Source organism: Hibiscus syriacus, unplaced genomic scaffold (assembly GCF_006381635.1).
Source record: "Hibiscus syriacus cultivar Baekdansim isolate YM2019G1 unplaced genomic scaffold, ASM638163v2 tig00112647_pilon, whole genome shotgun sequence".
NCBI classification, from domain to species: domain Eukaryota; kingdom Viridiplantae; phylum Streptophyta; class Magnoliopsida; order Malvales; family Malvaceae; genus Hibiscus; species Hibiscus syriacus.
This window is the reverse complement of record NW_024063375.1, coordinates 321,969-345,729: the sequence shown is the minus strand read 5'-3', so window position 1 is coordinate 345,729 and position 23,761 is coordinate 321,969. Positions and strand designations below refer to the sequence as shown.

At 33.0% G+C, this 23,761-nt stretch overlaps 3 protein-coding genes and 1 long non-coding RNA gene across 6 annotated transcripts; all 4 read right to left on the bottom strand.

Moving 5' to 3' along the window:
• Positions 1-21: 21 nt before the first annotated feature.
• Positions 22-908, bottom strand: LOC120182384 (triacylglycerol lipase OBL1-like). The gene is made up of 3 exons (XM_039187371.1): positions 703-908; positions 471-579; positions 22-279 (listed from the first exon to the last, which is right to left on the bottom strand). Exons 1-3 carry the CDS (start codon positions 906-908, stop codon positions 22-24), a joined length of 573 nt encoding a protein of 190 aa, XP_039043302.1.
• A 3,401-nt stretch (positions 909-4,309) lies between these two features.
• LOC120182378 lies at positions 4,310-5,390 on the bottom strand. 2 transcript variants are annotated; one of them, XR_005521822.1, is made up of 4 exons: positions 5,335-5,390; positions 5,196-5,246; positions 5,045-5,107; positions 4,310-4,505 (listed from the first exon to the last, which is right to left on the bottom strand). It is a non-coding gene; the product is annotated as an uncharacterized LOC120182378 (long non-coding RNA). The 2 variants fall into 2 exon arrangements; XR_005521821.1 differs by lacking the exon at positions 5,335-5,390 and having other exon boundaries at positions 5,196-5,289.
• A 27-nt stretch (positions 5,391-5,417) lies between these two features.
• LOC120182383 (synaptotagmin-5-like) lies at positions 5,418-7,708 on the bottom strand. The gene is made up of 8 exons (XM_039187370.1): positions 7,685-7,708; positions 7,482-7,589; positions 7,204-7,254; positions 6,731-6,851; positions 6,404-6,522; positions 6,137-6,235; positions 5,668-5,748; positions 5,418-5,441 (listed from the first exon to the last, which is right to left on the bottom strand). Exons 1-8 carry the CDS (start codon positions 7,706-7,708, stop codon positions 5,418-5,420), a joined length of 627 nt encoding a protein of 208 aa, XP_039043301.1.
• A 6,677-nt stretch (positions 7,709-14,385) lies between these two features.
• Positions 14,386-17,379, bottom strand: LOC120182372 (probable BOI-related E3 ubiquitin-protein ligase 3). 2 transcript variants are annotated; one of them, XM_039187363.1, is made up of 4 exons: positions 17,285-17,379; positions 17,087-17,187; positions 16,536-16,855; positions 14,386-14,971 (listed from the first exon to the last, which is right to left on the bottom strand). In XM_039187363.1, the coding sequence occupies exons 1-4, from the start codon at positions 17,350-17,352 to the stop codon at positions 14,447-14,449; spliced, it is 1,014 nt and encodes a 337-aa protein (XP_039043294.1). In that variant the 5' UTR covers positions 17,353-17,379; the 3' UTR covers positions 14,386-14,446. The 2 variants fall into 2 exon arrangements, with proteins under 2 accessions (XP_039043294.1, XP_039043295.1); XM_039187364.1 differs by having other exon boundaries at positions 16,536-16,813.
• Positions 17,380-23,761: the final 6,382 nt, after the last annotated feature.

Here is a 23,761-nt window from a genome sequence, read left to right as displayed (position 1 = left end):
GAGTTTTGATTGAATTATGCTTCAGTCTCTTTTAAGTTGGTCCAGGGGCAAGGTTCCCAATCGGTTGGAATTGACATAATCTGTGGACATATGATTTGACGTTCCAGGTAATGCAAATCCTATTATCCTCACAAGTGTCATAAGCCAGGTTTCCTTGTATTCTGGACCCTTTTTGTAAGGCAGAATGAAACTCCTAATAAACTCCCGAACTGAATCCATCATCTTTGGAAACGTCCATAGCCAAAGGTAGAAATTCTTATCAGGTTCCTCTGCCAAAACCTGCAATTCAAATATATAGTTCAATAGCCATACATGTCATCCTCTAAAAATTTTAAATTACCATAAATTTTAGATATTTTCTTTATACCCCTATCATAAAATTATACGTCAATCTCTAATTGTAGACGCACGGACCCAAATTAATTGAATTAAACCCGGAGTTGTTTTCGAATTAGAAATAGCAGACTTACCTTCCCTTCATAGTGGCTGTTCAAAAAGATGCTGGTTCCAAAATGCTTGAACAAGAAGATGCTGTCATCGTAGGGAATCCTAGGCACGAGGTCATTATTGTAAACATACCTGTAATATTTCACGTCAAATTTGTTCAACTTGTTCTCCATAAACTCCCCAAACTTAGAGTCCACAACCCTGGGCTACCCAAAGGTGTAAACCGCTTCCAACCTCTCCAATAACCATTCCTACTCGTGCAACACTAGCACAGCAGCAAACAGTATTGCAATTGCCCCACCCGAGCTATGCCCGGTCAATAGAAACCTGGCTTTTGGGTTCACTTGCAAGACCTCCCTCAGCTTTCGTCTGAGCGTGTAGTAAGCGTATTGGCGGCAGTCAGTGGGGTGCTGGAGATCTTTAGGGAAACCATTGTTCTTTTGCAAGCCTAGAGCTTGCATAAAACCACATGGGTCTTCCCCATGTGTTTAAGCTCATACCAAGATAAATCGAGGTCCAACGGCACGTCATAGGGACTCATTGGTTCGGTGCCTCTGAATGCAACCACGATCAGGTTTGGGTTAGACTGTGTGTCTTGCATCATGAAGGCTTGGGTTGTGATACGGTCATCGAAATCTGTGAAACAGATGGCTAGTATTTGAAATATTGCAATAGTGCAAAAGAAAATGAAAACGAATATATATATATATTGGAAAAAGGGAATGGAAATTGAAAAGAAAGAAAGAAAACTATGCCCTACTAACTTGCATGTGGAGTTTAAACATAAGTAGCATCTAACGCACCGTTCCAGAATTCGTAAAACTTCAAGAATTTCATCTGCAAAACAACTTTAAATTGTCATTTTCTTTTCACTTTAAGAAAGTAAAAGGTTCAATTCAATCCATAATTTTTTAATGAATGCTGATAAATAAATTCATCAATTAATTTATATTGAATATTACCAATACGAATTATGAGGACTGCCATTTTTTTAAGTATAAAAAGAATTATTATTTTTGTTCAAGTAAAACACGATTGATCTTTTTTTTTTAACTTCTACTAGTATATATATTATAATACTTGATGATTGACTTAAATGTAAATATATATTATAAAAGAAAATACCTTCCAATGTTCAAATATATTGGTTTTAATGTAGGCTTCATTCTCGTACGAAAACTTGGCACACATCAAACACAGCAACGCTTTATATTTGGCGTCACCAGGTTTAATGTTGTTGTCCAATTCAACTTGAGAATCGGTAAATCCGACCATCGATATGAACTTGGCCGATGATCTATAAGGCCACACTAACTTCCCTGCACCATTAAGCCTCATCTCTCATTGTTCTTATGGAAAAAAGCTCCAATTTTGGGCATTAAGATATTGTGTTACCTGTGATAAGTTTGAGAGGAAGGCCAAATAGACCGCAGTTCAATGATAAAAGGTTGAGAGACATCTCGATGGTGTGCCTCGTGAGTAATAAAGGTACTCTCATCGTATGGAGGAGTTTCTGGAGAACGGAGAGGAAGATGACCCATCTACGAACAAAACTTAGGTGATACTGCCCTGAACACTCAATGAAGCTTCTTTTTCCCAGTTTAGAGGAAAATAGTCGGCCAAAAACTTCAAAGTAACTCGCATCTGCCGGTCGGATGATGAAACAATCGTCGTAAAAATGATTCTCGTTACCAGCCATTGCAAACTGAAGAAAAGAGTTGTTTTCTCAACTGAATATTGGATTTAGCTACTGGGCTGTTAATATTTATAACCATCAACTGTGAAAGACGTTTAGCACAAGGAGAAGAATGAAACATAGAAATAGAAAGGGTTAACTAGGTTAAATAAATCTAAAGTCTTTTTCACATGGTTAGAGTTCGAATTTTTTGAGTTGGATCCAATGTTTAGAAAGTCGAGTAAGAGATTGAATTGTTGAAGTTTTATGTTTTCAATTTTGATCAGATTTAATAACACTTCTTCTTGAATAATCTAACGTAGTTATAAGATATTAGTCAAGGCGAAGCCTTGCAATTGCAAACGTAAATTGCTCGAACTCAAATCTTTTAGGGAGAACGATATCTCTTTTATGATTGATGTCACTCAATATATTCAATTTATACACTTTTAAAAAAATCAACTTTTTAATACTTCAATGAAATTTGAATCTAAACTATATAAAAAATTATTTACTGAATCATCAAATAAAAAATTTGAACGGATAAACCATATAATAGTCAAGACAATGTTTTAGAATTGGGATGGCAACAAAAAATAAATAAACAAACCAAATATTTCTAATAAAATAATCCAAGCCCAACCATTACACCTAACATATTTTTTTTATTTAAATATATACTTTTTAATAAAAATGACTATTAATTTTGGATAACTTGGGTGAAAAGAGTTCAAAATTAATATTAAAATTTAAATAATAAAATATTAAAATTGGTTCAATTTATATATAAAATATTTTTTTATATTCGCTTTATGGTTCATGTAAATTAAACTGGATATGTCATCATCTCTTCAATAATATATTTTTTTAAATTAATCATTGATATCTAATATATTGACCGACTAATCTAGATCATATACTGTAGAAGCGAGGGCGATCCTCCCAATCCAATTTGTTCCATTTGCAAACTTCAGGGTTCAAACCTCTAATATTATTTAAGAAATCTAGTGACTCATCACACTAGACCAATTGATTGTTGGTTCAATAATATCGTTTTAAATCTTTGAATATGGATTTTCTCTTTAGAAATACTAAACCAGTTCAATTTTAAATGATAATTTATTAGTTTGAAATTTCATAGTTTCTGCATATTATCGGTTCAAAAAAGCCACAATTCAACCAATTATTAATGTAATTCCATTGAAAAGAAAACGAAAAGCTTAAATAGAAGTTGATTTTTGTTTTAGGGTAAAAAATTTTGGGTGTGTTATTAGTTAATTCAGTGTTGTACATAAGATTTTATCTGTTTATGTAACCACATGCATTATGGATATCTAACATTTGTTAGACAAAATTGTTAATCCGAGATAAAAATAATAATAATAATAAATATTCACTACAGCAAAATAGAGTTTTAGCGGCGTTTTTTTAGTCTTATAGCGGCATTTTTAAGCGCCGCTAAAAGTATTTGCGGCGATAGGAAAAACGCCGCAAGAAGCGTCGGCAATACCAGCGCCGCTAAAGTTAGCGGCGTTTGAGAACAAAAAACGCCGTAATAGGTCAATATCTATTACAGCATTTTTTGAACAAACGCCGCAAAAGGTTGATATCTATAGCGGCGTTTTTAGAATAAACGCCGCAAAAAGTTATGATATATAGCGGCGTTTCTAGAAAAAACGCCGCAAAAGGTCAGATCTATAGCGGCGTTTTTGGATACAAACGCCGCAAAAGATAAGACCTATACTGGCATTTTTTTAGAACAAACGCCGTAAAAGGTCAGACCTATAGTGGCGTTTTTGGACACAAACGCCGCAAAATGTCATACCTATAACGGCATTTTTGAACACAAACGCCGCAAAAAGTCAGACCTATAGCGGCGTTTTTGGATACAAACGCCGCTAATTACCTTTATTTAGCTAATATTAATTGATTTTGCACATTTCATTTCTTCTATACATCACCTAAATTTATATCTAGCTTTATCTAATTAACAACAACCATACATTTTAATTAAGACAAAAAACATAAAGAAAAATTCTTAACAACAAAATAAATTAAAGTTTTTTTATGGAGAGAGAACCTTAAAAGACATTAAAGTATAAATGAGTTACAACTGAACCTCAAAGTGTAGATATACATGGATTTGTTGTTCGATACATTCTCAATTTCACTAGCGCCATCATCATAACCTCCAGATATGCCTTCTAAAGCTACTTTGTTTCCCACTTCATTGGAATTTGTCATATTCATCGTCTTGACATCTTATTTGAAAGTATCATTTGACAGTGAATGATCTCTCCTCAATAGATTAAAAACAAATGGGAAACGCTGTGCCAGTCTATTGAAGAAGCCGCTTTTTGTTGAAGTTTGTTCTTCAAGATTACTGCAATTACAATAATTTAGATGAGACTAAGAAGAGAATGAAACAACCAGCAGAACTTGCATTCATAACATACATGTGAGTGATTGAGAACTGAAAAAAGATGTTGCAACAAACAACAAAAACAGGAAGTCAGGAACCATGAAAACTAAAATATATTCTACATAAGAATGTAAAAAATGTCATCATAAAGAAAAAATTTAATAATGTATTGGTTGCCATCTTACTTTTAGAAGTTAGAATTCTTACCCCAAGAATCTGAGCAAGTTTGTATTCTTAGAAAAGTTAAGGAAATACAAAAGAGGGATAAGCAATGAAATCTTATAATTTTGGATCAAGAAAGCATGCATGTCTAAGTCCCTCAAAGTTCATAGGGAAAACCCTAGTAGGTTCAATCATTTCAAGATTGCTTCATGTGCCTTTTGATCCTATTCATGATCAGTAAAATAAACAAATGAATCAAGGAACATATATTTCCAGTTATAACTTTGTACTATAAGAATTTTAGACGATAAAAAGAACTCAAAAAGTGAACTACTTACTCTTAGTAGTAAAGGAATGTGCCAAATATTTGGAACGTCATAGAGAGTGACAGTATTTTCGGCCTAGAAAGAAGTCATATTTCTTAATAACAGTAGTTACTGATTTAGGAGATGGAAGAGAAGCAGACAAATAGAATTCATGTTTCATTACCGGAACATGGCAAAACGGAGAGAGCTTTAACTTGACATTATCATCAAGTGCCTATTGCAAAAAAGGGGCAAGTGAATGAATAAGAAATGTCAAATTAGCACTGCTAGATACAGTTGAAAAATATAAATAAGGGTAGAACCATTGTACTACAACAAGCAAGAATATTTGGTCTCAAGACAAGTCCTCTAAGTCCCCGAACACTGTGCTAACAAGCATGTTCCCTCATTGCTTGATTCTTCTGAATTCCTTAAAACGAAGAATTATACCATTACTTCAAACCCATAAGGACTGTACATATACGGAGTGTAATATGAGTAAAAATGAATGAGTGTCTGAGAGAATTGACTCCACGATATCCTACAAAATATGACCTGGTCAGCAAAATGAATGAGTGTATCTACGAAATTAAGAATGAAATATCACTGGACTAACATATTTCAAAGAAGTAAAAATAAGCACCAAAAAAACTTACATCCATAATGTCTGAAATTCCAGGAATTCCGGTTAAGCTTCCACCAACAGCCTTCAGAGTGTAATCAATTCTAGGTTTTGGCTGATAGGGTTTATGACAGAATCAGCGATTTCCACAAAAACTATACGACTTCATTCTTCGGAATTTTGATTAAAGCCACTTATAAATAGCATTTCATAGCAGAAATAGAATGAAAACAAATAAATTTTGGGGCTAGCAAGCAAAAAGGACACCTACAACGCTGGACATCTTCATGTATAGGAATCATCTATACACTTCAGTAAAAACTATATATAACCACTTCTCTTTCAGAACTTATTCTTCTCCAGATTCAAGACAATCTTACAACAAAGCAAGCCACATGTGCCGTCTATTGCACAATAAAATGTTTTTGTGGAACATCCTGGAAAGTTAGTTAAACCAAAACATCTATACAAATCGAAGCCATTCAGAAATTACTTATTGTTACCTCAGAAAGAAGAGCCACGACGAGTGCTGAAATACAAGGCATCTTAACAGTAAGTTGGAAAATGATTCGAACATTGGAGAAAAACTGAAAATCCTTCAACTGCATAATGAGGAAAGCGATAACAGGAAGCCACAAAAGTACCATCTCATAAGATTCAAAATATAAAGATGGAAAAAATAACATCGTATGCTATAGTGTTTGAAAGGTTGTGCATGACAAGTTTGAAAGGTTGTGCATGACAAGTTTGAAAGTTGTTAATGCCCCAACCTGAATTGGTATTGAAGCAACATGAGTATCAACCTCTATAACGATATTTGGATCACCACCCCACCGAAAATCAATATCCATCGTGACTTGACCTTTCTTAACGCTCTGCACACGAATACCTGCATTTTCCATAAGTAACCAGGCAGGTAGGAATGCTTAAAAGGACATATATAGATATGCGGCATACATTTACATAACATGTATAAATGAATCCTTGGGATTAATAACATGAAAAGTAGCACTGGTTGAAAGACGGCCATAACAATTGTAAATGGATCTCCTTGATAGAAGATGAAGTTACACCAAGAAAAATCTGTAGATTTATACCTTCAATCTTCGGAGCTATAGTTCCAAGGGACAATTTGCTGAACTTCAGTGAATTAACTCCTGTAGGTCGGTATTCTTCCAAGATCGGTTCAACAGATTCTTTGATAACAGCTGATGCTGCCTGAAAATAAACAAGTTAAACAATATTTGGCTCAAAACTCATCACGGCGAAGCCATTTAAACATATCAGAGGTTTTTAACTCTTCCATTCATTTACCTTTAAAAAAAACAATAAACAGGAAAATTCAATTCCGTTTGTCCACTATAAAAGAATATTTAATTACAAGCCGCGTATAGAGCATTGTCATTATTTTCACTTCAGAAAACACCATAGGTGCATAACGAAGTGCCTAAATCTAATCTGCTATGATGGAAAACCTTTACATGAAAGCCATATTGATAGTTCCTTTTACTTGCATAGTAAATACTCTGAAACTTATAGCAACAAGATACAAGAATAACAAGTAACGTACCTCTGCAACAAAAGGCCATAATTTTCTCAATTGCTTGTTCAACCATTTTGCCTAAAAGAACCAACATAGTGTGACTGTAAGCAAATACATTGCATGAAATCTTAATAAAGAAAACGGGAGCACATTTTTCTATACCAACACATACAGATGTATCTATTATTTGAAGATGTAATCAAGAGAAGTTTGGTCTCAACAAGTTGAATCAAGTGCGTGGAAACTTAATAACAATCATAGTAGCCTAAAAAGGCTAAAAGTGCCAATTAATCTAACAGCATTACACATATCTGTTCATAGACAGGGAATGATATCCATTCAGGATAATTATCACCACAGATTTTCCTAAGATCATCTCTACTGAGAGACCCAAGAGTTCTTATATCAATTGCCTGACAAATAAGACAAATATAAAGGTTAATAAGCATTTAAAAAGACTAATGCAATCAAAAGTTTAAAATTGACCAAATCAGAAGATCTAAATTACCCTAATGAAAAGTTTCGTTTCCATTAAGACGAACTAAAGTGCAACCCATTACCTAACTGAAAAGGCAGGGACATATGCTTCTCCCGTTTGGGTAAACGGCGGGATTGAAAAATGCTTGAAAGGGAAAAAAATGAAAAAAATGTTAAAGGGCGCGACACTTAAAATTTGTAAACTTGCGGCGTTTGTAAACACAAAGGCCACTATAGTACAAATGTATAGCGGCGTTTGAATAAAAATGCCACTAAAGTACGAGTCTTTAGCGGCGTTTGAATAAAAACGCCACTAACGTACGAGTCTTTAGCGGCGTTTGTATAAAAATGTCAATAAAGTACGAGTCTTTAGCGATGTTTGTATAAAAATGCCACTAAATTACGAGTCTTTAGCGACGTTTGTAAACACAAACGCCACTAAAGTATGAGTCTTTAGCGGCGTTTGTATAAAAATGCCACTAAATTATGAGTCTTTAGCGGCGTTTGTAAACACAAACGCCACTATAGTACATGTGTATAATGGCGTTTGTATAAAAACGCCACTAAAGTACAATTCTATAGCGGCGTTTATATAAAAATGCCACTAAATTACGAGTCTTTAGCGGCGTTTGTATAAAAACACCACTAAAGTACTACTCTTTTGCAGCGTTTGTTGAAAAAACGCCACTATCGATGAACCTATTGCGGCGTTTTTATAAAAACGCTGCTAAAGTTACCATTTTGTGGCATTTGCTATGTAAACACTGCTATATGTTTAAAATTAGTGGCGTTTACTTCTAAAACGCCACTAAAAATGCCATTGTAGAACAATTTTGATGTAGTGATTATTATAGAATCGAACGAAGCTAAATAAATAAAACTTAAAGTAGAGGTAAGAAATTGGTTTACTCATATTTAAACAATGAATCGGATGAGTAGAGTATGATAAACCTAAGAAGGATTTTTGTTGAGGCCTGTATGAACAGTTTCCTTAAGACAGATTTGTCCTCTTCTCGGTGCTTTGAGTAACATTGGACGTCGGTCTCCCAGGATACAACAACAAAAGATCACAACAGTAAGCACAACTGTAGTGATCAGCCGAACACAATCTTGCCTTTCTCAATCACCGGAAAGAACGAATTTGAAAGGAATTTTCTAAGTGATTTCCTAATTCAACTTTGTGAATTGTGTATCAAAGTTGTCTCTCAAAGTTGAGTCAAGTTGTGTCTAAGATTATGCCTCAACTAACTTATATATAGGGGAGAGAAAATTAATCAAAAGGTTATGACCTTTTGATGAAGAGATTTGTTGAAAAGCTAATAGATATAATTGAATTGATGCAATTTTATACCAAATAATAAGTATGTTCATCAAGTGACATAACTTATTATTAAAAGACATCAATTTTATTCAATTATTTATTAATTTTTGCAATAATCCCCCACATGAATGAAATTGATGATTTCAAACACTAACTCGATATGGTGATAAATTCTACGTTCGATATTTGCATAGGATAGGTAGGCGTGTCCCCATTTGAACCTTCCCTTGTAAAAATATGTTTACCTTACTGACTGTTCAGTAGACGTGATGTCCTTGAACTGTCCTACCATTGGTGTAAGCGATGACATACCTCACACAAATATCTCACTAACAAGAATTTGGTTCTCATGGTTATGTCCATATAGCCGTGAACATCTCCTGGTTCTGCAAGAGTTTAGAGAACTATGCCCCAATAGTCTCTTTGAAGCGACTCCACTTCACTCTCACATAGGTGACTTATGTTGTTCGGCTCACCGAAACACATAGTGGTCATTAAAAGCATTGCTTAACCTTTTCCACATTTTAGTCACTATTTTCATCATAGGAATGGACTTGGGGATAAGAACTCCCACAGTGACCTCACAAGGTCTATACAAGTAGGTTGTCCCATTGAACTTAGATCTTGGGGTCTCCAGTCAACTAAGTTGGGTTTTCCTTCACATAACGCCTTAAATATTAATGGGTTTTAGTCACATTCCTTTCGATGTTTATCAACTTGATCTCGATTCAACTAATTGTTTAGCGGATCCACAATGTTATCTTTTGATCTTACAAAATTAATATAGATAACTCTAGTTGAGATCAATTGTTTAATGATATTATGTCGACGACGTATATGTCTCAACTTGCCATTATACTTATACAAGGCACCCCCACACTTTGATGTAGTTGTAGGAGAGTTTTCTACATTTCCATAACTCATATGGTGTCTCGCCTATTTTCTTGTAAGTTACCTTATTTAAAGGTAATTTGCTAACAACTCAGAACATGACCAAATGTCATTCATAATTCTTTAGCAATCTTATGGATACTATACACTTCATATGGTGTATCTAACAATCCATTCGAGACGTAATTCCGACATAGAAACTTAGAATGCTTTCAAGCTTTAATGAATACAATGTCTATCTCATCCTCTCTATGAATAGGAGGATCATCCTATATTTGATCATATTCAACATGATTAAATATAACATCTTATGTCGCTATGTCTTGAAATTCTATTCATGAATTTCACATGCTTCTTGTTGTGGCTCACAACCACTGACATTGTTGAAATTTATTCACATTCTGAATAGGAATCAACATTTCAAATCACGAGTTAGGTGAATCAGTGGGGTTACTATTGTTTCGTTTAAAACATGTAACCAGAATTTGTAAATAATCCAACAATAAATTGAAAGTTAATTCAATTTATTTTACTATTCGTTTATGTTGAACAACAAAATTTAATTAGAAATTAAAATTTTAAAACAAAATTTGTAACAATTTTGTTACATCCAAACGATTTCTGTTATCAACAGTAAATCAGATAAATTTTGTTGAACAAGAGGATTAAAATCCTGAAACAGAATTATAGTCCCTATTTTTGTTCACATAATTGTGTTAGGTACCTTATTTATCGCAATGAATTTTAGTCAAAACTAAAATTCAACAATTGAGTAATTTCTGTTAAACAGCGAGAATTTAGTAAAATTAAAATCCCGAAACAGAAATTCACAATCAACAATATTTTTGTTGAATTTGTTAAACGTCAGAATTTAAAATTAAAATCCGAAACAAAACCAACTTATATTGGACAACGGGAATAAAACCCAAAACAGAACAAATTTTTGTTAAACGATGAGAATTTAATAAATTAATTCTCGAAACATAACTAACTTCTATTGATCGGTGGGAATTTAATAAAACTTGAAACAATAGTATAATCTCAATATATAAATATTATAAAAGAAATATTGAATGGTTACACATACCTTTTCGATTTCTTGATCGAAATTCTAATATTGCCAACCAAAATTTAACAATCAACCTTTGGGTTAAAGCGAAACGCAACCACAAAGGACAAGGCACAACTTGAATTTGAAGAGATTTAATCCAACAAGCTGACTTATAATCCAACAAGGTTTCGTAGGTATATATATATATATATATAATCTCATCACCAATAGCAAACAACTAACATGTTAGTTTTGCAAAGAGAAATAATACAGTGACCGAATATTATATGACACTTGCATTACTTTGTTCAAAGTTAATGCTTTTGAAAAACAATTATGATTTTCATGCAAGTAGAGTTGCGTACCTTGCTCCACTTGAGAATTTCAATGACACAAATTGTCACAATCAATTACTTATAAAGTTCATCTCGGATTAGAATTGTAAAATAAAATACAGAATATGTCTTAAGATTGTTAGACAAAATTGTTAATCCGAGATAAAAATAATAATAATAATAATAATAAATATTATTATATAATCGAACGAAGCAAAATAAATAAAACTTAAAGTAGAGGCAAGAAATTGGTTTACTCATATTTAGACAATGAATCGGATGAGTAGAGTATGACAAACCGAAGAAGGATTTTTGTTGAGGCATGTATGAACAATTTCCTTAAGACATATTCATCCTCTCCTCGGTGCTTTGAGTAACGTTGGACGTCGATCTCCCATGATACAACAACAAACGATCACAACAATAAGCACAACTGTAGTGATCAATCGAACACAATATTACATTTCTCTATCATCGGAAAGAACGAATTTGAAAGGAATTTTCTAAGTGATTTCCTAATTCAACTTTGTGAATTGTGTCTCAAAGCTAAGACTGTGCCTCAACTAGGAGAGAAAATTAATCAAAAGGTTATGACCTTTTGATGAAGAGATTTGTTGAAAAGCTAATAAGTATAATTGAATTGATGCAATTTTATACCAAATAATAATAAATTTGTTCATCAAGTGACATAACTTATTATTAAAAGACATCAATTTTATTCAATTATTTATTAATTTTTCCAACAACATTAACCAAATAACATACTTTTAGCATACGTGTTACAATTACTTTACCTATTTATTAATTTATTTCCTTTTTTACTTTTCAATGTATTTGATGACATGGTGAGGCATAATCTATTTAAGGGGGTAGAATTTATATTTGTAAATGAAAATGAAAGTTGTATGGATAATAATGGATAAAAAGTAGTAAAAAATGGTTGGATCCATTGTGGTAAAAACACTATCCCACTTGAGATTTCTGGTGTCGGTAAAAATCCAGGATTATAGGCGATTTTTGGCCTCCAAGTTGACAAGAATTGCTTAATGAGTTGGAGTTTGCCTACCTTTCCACCATCAAAGCTTGCTCTTAAAAGCTAAACCATTTCTCGTATAACAATCTCATATAACAATCCTATTTGATTATGATCTGTGTAATATATATATTATCATAAAGATTTGAGTTTGACGATTTTATTTATTTTGAAAGAACTCGTAATTTCGGATTTACTTAGAAATTCGATTTTGAAAATAAAGACTTGGAGTTGACATTGATCATTTAAGGCTAAATATGATCGAACGTCTACAAAATCGCTTTTAAAAGGAAATTTTAAAAATCCCGTTTTAAAGATAATAATTGTTATCTATTATTAATAAAATAATTGGTATGCTAAAATAATTAATAGAAAGAAATTGTGATAATTAACTATTCCAAAATAATTTCAGATGAATTTTGTCCAAATAACATGTATTTGCATTAACCCAAGTCAGACAATAGCAACATATGTATGAATTTTGTCTTCAATCACTTAATGAATGTTTGTTTAAAAACACTTGGGAAAAAATATCTACACAATGTGAGATTTCATAATCCCACGTCAAACTTATTGATTTTTGAGCTTTCAAAGAAAATTCTTGAACTTTGATCAGACCCATGACAATAGGACAATTAAAAACAGTATCCAAAACTTTCTTTAACTGTCATACTAACATGGGTTTGATCAAACATACACTAATTGAATGATTGAAGACAAAAGTTATACATGTACATAGTTATTATTTATTTGACTAGTGCTTTTGCAAGTACGTGTCTTTGACACGTATCAGACATATTAATTTTTAAATAAAATTCGTAATAAATTTTTTACCTTTTTTCTTTTATTTTAGTAATAACTAGTGGAAATGTTGAAAATTCTAACCGTCCTTCCTATCACGTAAACAAAGATACACCATGTCAAACGTATCTTCTAAAAAACTCGGCTAACGTGTTATACCTTCATCGAGATACTATTATTATCTTAAATAATTTTTTTCCTAAATAGTAAAAGATATTATTATTCTTTTTGAAGAAAAAATATATTATTATTCTAATAAAAAAGAAAAGAAAATGTGATAATTAAGTGTATAAAAAAAAGACTTGGTTCCCATACTATTGTTCTCATGTTAAGATTTCAAGGTCATTATTTCTTTTGAAAACGGCATTGGTGTGGGACAAGACGAGTTTTAAATTAAAAACTTTACTCTAGATTAAATTCAGATCATATTTATATCGTCTCACCCGAAGAAATTTATTAAAACATCCCTCTTCTAATTATAAAATTAATTATATATATTAATTTTTAAACTTAATAACATGATAATAGTTGGTAGGTTTTTCAATGTATCTGTTGTCAGTGACTTGATGCATGGATGGAAAGCACAAGCGAGATGCATTAGGCTTTCAAAAACTATGGACCACTACTGCTTAAGATATAACCCACTTGTTTTTCCTGCTCCAGGGAAGGTGTCAAAAGTTGCAACTCCTACTGCTAACTCTACTTTGTAAATACAATTGCTTCATTATGCAGAAACAATGATGCTTCAGACAATTATAGCTGTGAAATGATGGGGATTTCTTAATCATTTAGAACCTCAGAATATACACTAGACATCCTTTCTGTGCAATTGAAAAGAACAAATATTTCACACATCCAAGCCATTTACTCCTTATAACTGATGACAGACCTTGCCTAAATATCTGAAGCATTTCAATGAAGCCCAGGACTTGGCTCGGACCTATACTTGCTTTCTAAACTCCCACACTGCATGCTTCTGCTTCTTTATAACCTCCTAAACATCGAATACCCAATAAACCTTTAATATGTATTGATCTGGCCCTATCCATAACTTATCCAATCATGAATAAATCACAACATATGGTGTCCCTCGGAAATTCTTTCTTAAACTACAAAAGAAAACCAGACGGCATTGAGCCGGGAAAACATAAAAACTACTACATCTTAGTACAGAACAAGAGAATAACAATGGCTACTCATGCATTCTGACGAAGCAGAATCCTTAACATGCAAGGCATTTCTTTCTTTCTTTTACAATTAAAGGTTGAAATTATAAAAGAGCCTAAGAACAAGAGACCATCTATATCACGAGTACTGGATATAAGTTTAACGTAAGATTAAAGGTTTTCATATGTATAACATTACATAAAGACCTCCATGCCAATAAATTTAGATGACTGACACAGGGGGCAAAAGCTAAACTTACTTTCACAGCTTTTACACAGGCAGAGATGCTTACAAGGTAACAAAAGCATGCATACTTCATTCACCCCGCAAACTTTACAAGTCAACTCTTTCACGTCACTGTTCTCCTTGCTGATCAAATGGAAATCGATGGCTCTGCCATTGCAGCATGAGGCTGTATCATCAACTTCACTATCGCCACATCCTTCCTTACTATCCCTACTTTGAGCATAAGCTTGCTGGAGATTAAACTTGAGGGCCGTAATCATGTTTTCATTGTATCTGGCACGCTGTTGCCAGGCACCTGCTTCCATGGTTAATTGCTCCATTTGCTTTTCCAGTTCCATATTCTTCTTGTTAATATTCTCCACTTCTGCTTCTTTCTCCCGGAGTTTCTGAAAAACTCTCTCTTCAACAAGTGAAATTGTCTGAAGTTGATTACTTTGAACCTTCTCCAAAACAGCTTGTCGTAACCGATCACCCTATTTAAAGAAGCAGGGATTTGGAATACTTTCAACAAAAAATAAAATTCATAACTACTTGCTGAAATACATATATTGCAAAACTAACAAACTAACAACACCAGACATAAAATAGGTAGCACCACATGAACAACACCAGACATAAAATCAAATTATTCCCCCTCACTAACAAACAACCCTTTGAACAATTATGCTGCAGGAACATCAAAGTCTAACTTAATTATTTTTAAATCAGTTTATTTAAGTCTATGTTTTTTGTTCTTCTAATTATTATTTAATGTGATTAGCATAAGACTCTTAGTCAGAGTTCTAGTATAACTATTATACTAGAGTTAAAAGGACTGTTAGTAAGAGTTCTTTTACAATTAGTCTACTAGAGGGTTATTAGGATCAGTTTTTTTATTATTATCATTATGAGAGTTCTTAGCTGTTCAATTTTTTTTTCTCCTGAGAGCTTAACTAGATCCTAGGATTTACATTAGAAACCACTTTTAAGCCATGGTATGATGCACTAGAAGTCTAGAAAGAGGAATCAAGGCCAGCAAATGAAGTTGTCTGAGATGAGGCTCATGGTTGAAGAATTGTCACAGGTTTATTGAGCTCTGATGATGATAAACTGGTTCTAATAACACTCTAGTAGAGTATTTATACTAAAACCCTCACTGGTAGTCCTATTAACACTCTAGTACAATATTTATACTAGAACTCTTACCAAGAGTCCTATACTAGAAATCAAGCAATCTTCAATTAAGATTTTTACTCAGTGCAGAGAAGAGACATTACCCAATTGTAGCATGACCGATAACATAGGTTCTCCAAAATTGATGAACATAAATTGAATCATTTATGTGGTGAAAACAGATTAGTTCATTTAATTCAATTCCACGTTATTTTCTTTAATTTCTAGCATCCGCATAAGTAACCCTTGTTTCTATAAGGTACACTGTTATTTTCAGGAAAAAGAAATACAATTAAGCACAATGAATGAAAATACAATGGAGAAGAGAAGTTACTTAAAGAAACGTTCAATAGTTAAAGTAAAGTTGAAGCACAATGAATGTTTGCGAGACAAGAAAATGCTGGACTCACTCTCATAGCACTTTGCTCATTTGTATCTAGACAACGACACTAACAACCAAATACAGCAAAATATCATGAAATGTCTTATCCACCGTTAATAGACTCAATGGCCAAACAAAGTAACCACCAAAAAATCTGAAACAAACAATAAAAGCAATAATTTAGCGTTAAATAGGGGCATTAAATAGTTTGTATAGAGTGGGTAGTTTGTATAGCTACACAAACTGATCACATGTATACACTGGTGATTGTAGCGGAATTCCACTTCCTTGTATAATAAAATCAACAAATTATCCCAAAAAACTAGCATTAAAGCATGATAAATGTGTAAGCAGTCAATGACCACAGCCAATTATTGTCCACATATGGCACAAATGGCATTGGAAAATATAGATGGATCGCTACAAAAATCAAGGAAGCTAATGAAACATGATTATTCACATTTGGCAAAATTCATCAAGAAGCTAAAGTCCATAAAGCAGACCTGAGCTTTAAGCAATCTATCAATCTCTGCATCCTGCCGCTGCAACTCAAGATCTAGGTCACCTCCAATGAGAGACAACAGTGGTGAATCAACCGAAGAAGCCATCCGATTATTATTATCTAGTGACAAACCTAATCCTGTTGAGACCGACCGTGCTTGAAAAAAATCAACAGAAGATATCTGTGAATTGTTCTCCAAAAGATCTTGTTCCTTTAGCTTCTTCCTTTTAGATTCAACCCCGTTGTTCCATTGCAAATCAGCTCCTCCATCACTCCCATCTGTAAGAGGAACCGGACCCGGTGCAAAACCAACAACATGAACTAAACAAATATAAATGCAAAATACACAATAGTTATAAAAACTTATTTCGTGAATGAAACAAAAATCCCAGAAATATTAAACAACAAAGTTCCAATTTTGATGCTCAAAAAGTAAAAAGAACGAAATAATAATGCAGTAATTTAAGCCAACTACCACTAAAGAAGTTCAAAATTTTACTTATAAATTCAATAGAAAATAAAGATAAAAAACAAAGAACCGAAGGGAATTACAAGGAGGAACATAAGGAGGATGCGGAGACGAATCTAGTAAATCAGGCGTACTGTAATAAGCAAGTGGCGGCGAAACCTGACCATCAATCGCGTAAAAGTTCCTGAGATCAAACATAAATAGAAACAGATTATAATTTCAATTTAGGATTAAATCATTTTTCTTTAGTAATTAAAGATTGAATTATGGAGCGGATTTACCTGAAATTTTTAGATTGTTCTTGTTGAGGTTGATAGTGTTGTTGAAACTGGTGCTGAGGGAAAGCCATCTTTGGGAGGAACGAATGTTTTGGAAACTAGAGGCGTAAATGGGAGATCAATTTCTCTTTAATGGCGTACAGGTCGATGCAGAATATTCTTTTTTATTTCTAGTTTGACCTCGCTGTTTATTTTATTTAGAGATTGGCCTCTTCTATTCATTTAATTTTCCAAACTACCCCTCCTTGTTTTGTTTCTTATGGATTAGGCCAATTCGGAAAGGTAACAATTAAAAATTAAGAGGTTTAAAATACATTTGATGCCATTCAAGTTAGCAATTGAAGAATTCTTACTCTCGAGTTGATATCTAAAGATTAATTTCATCAATTGTTTAGTACTTTTATTAACGGTGTCAACTTTTAATAATGTGATAATATAATATTATGTCATTCGTTAATGATGATGTCATTATTTAAAAAAATAAAATCTAAAAGTATTCAAAATAAAAATATGTTAAAATGTTAATGGATTAATCTTACTAATTTCTATCCAATCAACTAGTCTAGGGTTGAAGTTTACATTCTAAATATTTTGACATAATAAATTAAAAATATTTTGGACTTAATCGAATATAAAAAAAATAACCCAAATTTCAGACAAACTTAAAAACTGCACTTTAAAACGATTTTCAACTTATCTAGATTTTTTTCAAAATCATGATCATTTTCATAATTAAAAATCAAGTTGTCGGAGCCGTCTTTCGGTTGGATCCAAAATTAAGCTTTGATTTAGGAAAAATGATTTGGAGTCGCCACCGATCATTTATTTAAAACAAATGGGTTGATCGGATACCTTATTTCTTATCTGATCTGCGTCTTACCAAAGATGTGTCGGATTCGGGAGTCGGTTACAGTCAAGGAAGGGTTAGTACCCTTGAATTGCTCTTTCGGTACTACGTAATTTTCAGTTGTCTCTAATTAAGAAAAATGAAAGTTTAAATTAAAAGTTAAAAATAACGATCCGAATTATTTATCTCCGATAGTTTAAAAGTGTACCCTTACAAAGTCAAGAAAAAAAGTTAGAAAAAAATGAAAATAAATAAAATAGAGAAAAACAAAAGAAATAAAGAAATGACAGGAAGATAAAAAGATAAAGAAAATAAAAATGAATAAAAATAAAAATAAAAATAAAGAAATAATAAATAAGTAAAACACAAAATAATAATGATCTATATACAATCAATAAATAAATAAAAACAAGAAAATAAAATAAAATGAACCTCAAGGAAATAAAAATAAAGAAAAAAATTAAAATAGAGAAGAAAATTAAAATAAATAAATAAATAAAATAAAATAAAAAAGAAAACATATACATATATATAATATAATGTAATGTAATAAAAAATAATCAAGTGATTAAAATATATGTAAAATAATAATAGACGTATAAATAAAATATTAAAAGTATATATATAATGATAAAATATAGTGTTTAAATGAAAAAAAAAATCAAATAAAAATATTAAATATATATATATATAATAAAATATTTAAATAAAAAAATAAGGAAAAAATTAAAATATTAAGGGACATAATTGAAAGAAAAACAAATCAAGGGTCAATTTTAAATGAAATTCGATGAAAATGGGGTTAAATCAAAGGTTTAAAAACGAAAGGGAGAAAATGGGTGATTTACCCATTGTTGCGTGAAAACACGCTGGTCACGCGTGTATGGGTCGGACGTGGTCCATTCGAGTTAGTATAAAGCCTAACAATTAAAACAAACCTTCATTTGTTTCATTTTCACCAAACATTAAACCCCTTCCCCCCTTCGTCTCCTCAGTTCATGGGTGTTCTTCCTTCGTGAAGAACATCGCCGCAGCAAACCCATAAACACGACGGCGGCGTCTCGCCGGCCGTCTTTGATCAGCTTTGGTCATCGACTGCGAAATACAAAAAGTTTTGGTTTTTTTTAAAGCTATCTTTGCACTTGTTTCAAATATCAAAATATTTTTTATAACAAATAAGCCTAGGGGGCTAGATCTACGAAAGGAGATCTCGAAAACACCCCCGTTCATCGGCCATCTCGAAGCAAAAACAAAAAAAAAGTTAAGGAAAGCAACATGCAAAAGGCCAAAACACCGAATCGAGGTAAAATATACATTTTTATTTTTTTTTTGCTTTCAAATGTTACAAGCTTGTTTTGCTCATTTTTCGTGTTTTTCGAATGTCACTTGTGTATTTTGTAGTCTATTTTCGTGTAAACTATTGTGATGAATGTGATTTACAAGCCTATTTATATACGAAACAAAGCAATTTTTAGTTCCGAAAATTTTGAGTTCTAATTGAACTATGACGCTTGTTTATTGTAGGTTGTTGGTGATGCTCGCGAGGTCCTTGCGCCGGAAAAATCAAGTTGTTGGAGGCGAGAGACGTTCGGCTGTGGGGAGTCCTCGTTGAAGGGGAATTGCGGCGCGGCTGAATGAGATGGGTAACCGGTTCGGATGCTCCATTGGACCGATTCGGGTCCACTGTTGGGTGCTCCAAGTGGGTCATCGAACGGACTGCTCCACTGGAAATGGGTCGGTGTTGGCTTGGTTGTTTTGCTGGGCCATTTGGGTTGTTTTGTATTTACTTGTAATGGACCTGTACATAAAAATAAAATGTAAATAAATATATATATATATATATATATATATATTATAATTTATAATATTAGAAATAGTATTATATATATTGTAATTTATAATGTAAGCGGACGAAATTAAGTGTATTCACAAGTTTTCAGAAGTTTTAAGGCAAACATGATCGGTAAGTAGCGAATAAGACCAATCCCTTCGAACCTATTAGCGAAAAAGACCATACTTTTTTTTGAAACTACAAAAGAATCGATTCTTCGTGCCGAAATACTTTAGTTTTTTGGCATAATGACAAACGGTTTGATTAAATAGTTAATTTAGTTTCTTATTATTCTTTTGGATTATATTGATTTCAATGTTTCAATTTAGGACAAAAAGACTCCTCTATAGTTGTAAATCATTAGTCAACAAACGATTAATGCTCTAAAAATATAGGGTTTTTTACTCTAAAATGAATTGTTGATGTATAAAATGCCTCAAGAAAAAAATAAGGGTTGATTGACTATTTAGTCAAACGTTGGAGAGGACAAAATACTCTTATAAAAATAAAGGTTAAAGTGGCTACTTAGTTAAACGTGAGGAATATTAAGTAACAAATGTTTTACATCTTTAATGGTTTCTAACGACTAGTAACTATAGAGATGATATAAAACCAAGCTCAAAATAATTCAACTATGAGAAACAATATTGAGATGAGATGTCAGCATCAAAGAGTAATTAAAGCTTTATCTTATTCTTATTGTAAGAACACTTGTGGGTTATCATTGTTAAAATTGCTCAAGTGTTCATTTGAGTGTGAGCGTATTTTTTGCAAATAGTTTGCTAATTTGTTTTTTTCTTGAGAGTGAACTAAGGCAGTGGAGGCTCCTTATACACAATAAGCAAAGGGGACCACCAGGACCGATCAAATCATCGTTGATGAATTCACGTGGCAAATCAACATGGAAGAGACTATTGGGAGCCTATACTAATTACACGTCCCTTATTATTATTATTATTTTTGAATTACACCTCCCTTAACACCTCCTTATTTGAGATCATCTGCCAAGTCGAGAATTTTGAAACTTTAAAGCCACCTCTCCCTATGAGGAACTGCCTTCGACGAAGAATCACTCACTACTACGAGCATCATAAGTAGAGGTGGCATTACACCGAGTAATGTGTAACATTGTGGAGGAGGCCATTAGGAAGAGGTAATTAGACCAATTTGTGCAAGGAACTGCACTAAAACGAGGTCTAGATGGTACGCGACAATAGGCATGTCCGAGGAATCATCGATTAACATCTGGTGAGGGATAACCGATTACCTCAACAACCGACAACTAGCCTCTAACAACAAGAAGCATACCCAAAATGGCTCTCGAGGTAAATCTCAAACAGGTATAGAGAAGATCTCCCTCCTCATACTTTGTAATGTGATAATGTCCCAATTTTACATTGAACATCAAAGTTATTCTTCCTCCGCTTAGCTACTGGAATTCTTTGAAGATATTTTTCCTATTATATTTCCTAGAATGTCTCTGTCCTCTATTATATTGCCATAACATTGTCTTTGTTGTGTTGCCACCAGGCTGAGATGCTTTCTCTCTAGCTAAGAGTGTTAAGCTGCCTCTGTTACATTGTAAAGGAAAGAACATCTTTATCTTCTCACCACCTAGCCAAACGAGTTAAGATGCATTCGTTTTTCACTTATATCGTTGATATACCTCCACCTCGAAAAGCGTCGAGATGCCTCCGTCGAACGTAGAGTTAACTACAACCCAAGCTTTACGACTTATGAAATTTACCCAAGGGATTGAGTTGACTTTGTTCTAACAATAGGAGTTCTTCCATTATCCCCTAAAGAGCATCGAGATGTATTTGTCTTAGCGAAAGGAATTCCACCTCATTGATTCTACCAAGGCGAAGATGTCTTAGCTCAACATTTAATATTTTAGACGTGTAGAGGTGCCTCTGCTTCGCCTTATTATCACTTGAGGTTGGGTTACCTCTTTTATTGGCTGAGGGAATTAGGATGTCTCCACTCCTCTTAAACTAAAGAAACTCTTCTTAAAACTGGTCGAAGTGGTTGAGATGCCTTCGTCTTCACAATAGAAATTACTCCATTGTCGACTTATAAGGCATGGAGAAGCTTCCACACAAAAGTTTTGAGATGCCTCAGTATAGTTTATAAAATTATATCGGGAGGGAGTTGCCTCACACTCTAGATTCTCATAGCTTATGATCCTCCAAAGAATAAGATTTTTTCGCTCCTCTTATTGCTACTATAAGCGTATAGATGTCTTTGCCCCAGCAAAGGGGACAAAGACACCTCATTACTTCTATCAAGGAGAATATGCATCTTCCATCAACCAGACTACTTTGAGGGTGTCGAGTTGTCTCATCTCTGGTATAAGGCGTGGAGATACCTCCGCTCTTGCCTTAACTACAAATATTATATAGTGATCTTCTCCCCCAACCAGATGGAGTCGAGATTCCTCCGTTAATGTTACAGAAGTTTGTTATTGAATGTTGAGACGTTCGCTAAAGCGTTGAGAATCCTTCACATGATACAGAATGACGAAAGCAATTATGCTCGTCTCCGATAACATTTAAAAATGTTGGGAATTCTCCACGCCCAGTCCAAATTTTTCTTATTGCTTTTCGACAAACTAATATGACTAAACAGTGGACCTAGACACATCCGTAAAGCATCGAAATGTTACTATCTTTGCTAATATCCTAGTAAAGCGTTAAGAATACTCCGTGAATCATGCATATAAGTGTTGAGACAACTCCTCCCATGTCAAGAGTTGCTAGTTTATTTTTGTATTCGGTTTAGGGCGGTAAAAATCTTTTTACTAGTCTCTGATCAAGTCACTTTATAATTTTTCCTCGACCAAGGAGGGAAAAATGTTACACCTCTTCCGATGGTCAATACCTCCAATATTTTAGGAGTCCGTCGGAGGAGAACAACCGTAATGTTTTTTGATTTGACTATCAAAATCATTATTAACAAAGTCTGTCACATGCTAATCTGATCAATTCACTTTATCAACCTATAAACGACAATTATTACCTTACACCTATACTGACATTCGCATGTACCAAAGATTGGTACATAAGCCCCCAAGGCATTTAAGAAAATGATCTTCTTGTTCTTCTTTCTCTCTTTTTTTCTTCTTCTTAAAGCCTCTTCCTTTTCCTTAAAAGCATTTTTATCGTCAATAAGGAAACAACCAACTACGATTTTGTGTCTAAATTAAAATAGATAAATCGTTTATAGCTAACATAACATACATGGTTACCATCAATAAAAGAATTATTTGTTTTATTATAATATTTTTATAATTGAAAAAAATAGACAATAATTAATCTGTGGACAAAGGGATTTATGTCATTACCATCAACAGTTAAAACCATAAATATGTCTATCTTTTACATCTAAAAATAGGTTTGTAAACGAACCGAACGCACATGAACGGAGGTATGTTCATGTTCGTTCATTTAATAAATAAACGAACATGAATATAAACAAACAAATAAAATTTTGTTCATGTTTGTTCATTAAAGAATATAGCTTGTTCATGTTCGTTCATTTAAATAATAAATGAGCACGAACGAACGAACATAAACAAATACGATAAACGAACATAAACGAACAATACAAACACAAAAAAAACTTATTCGAACACAACAAACGAATGTAAAAAAAGTAAACAACAAGAATAACAACTTAAAATTCATTAATATAACTTGCAACTTTAGAGTTAATTTGTTCGAATACGAAAAAAACATACATAAATCATAAATAAGCTAGTAGTTGATGGAGATGTTTGATTGTGGACCAAGTATAGGACGAC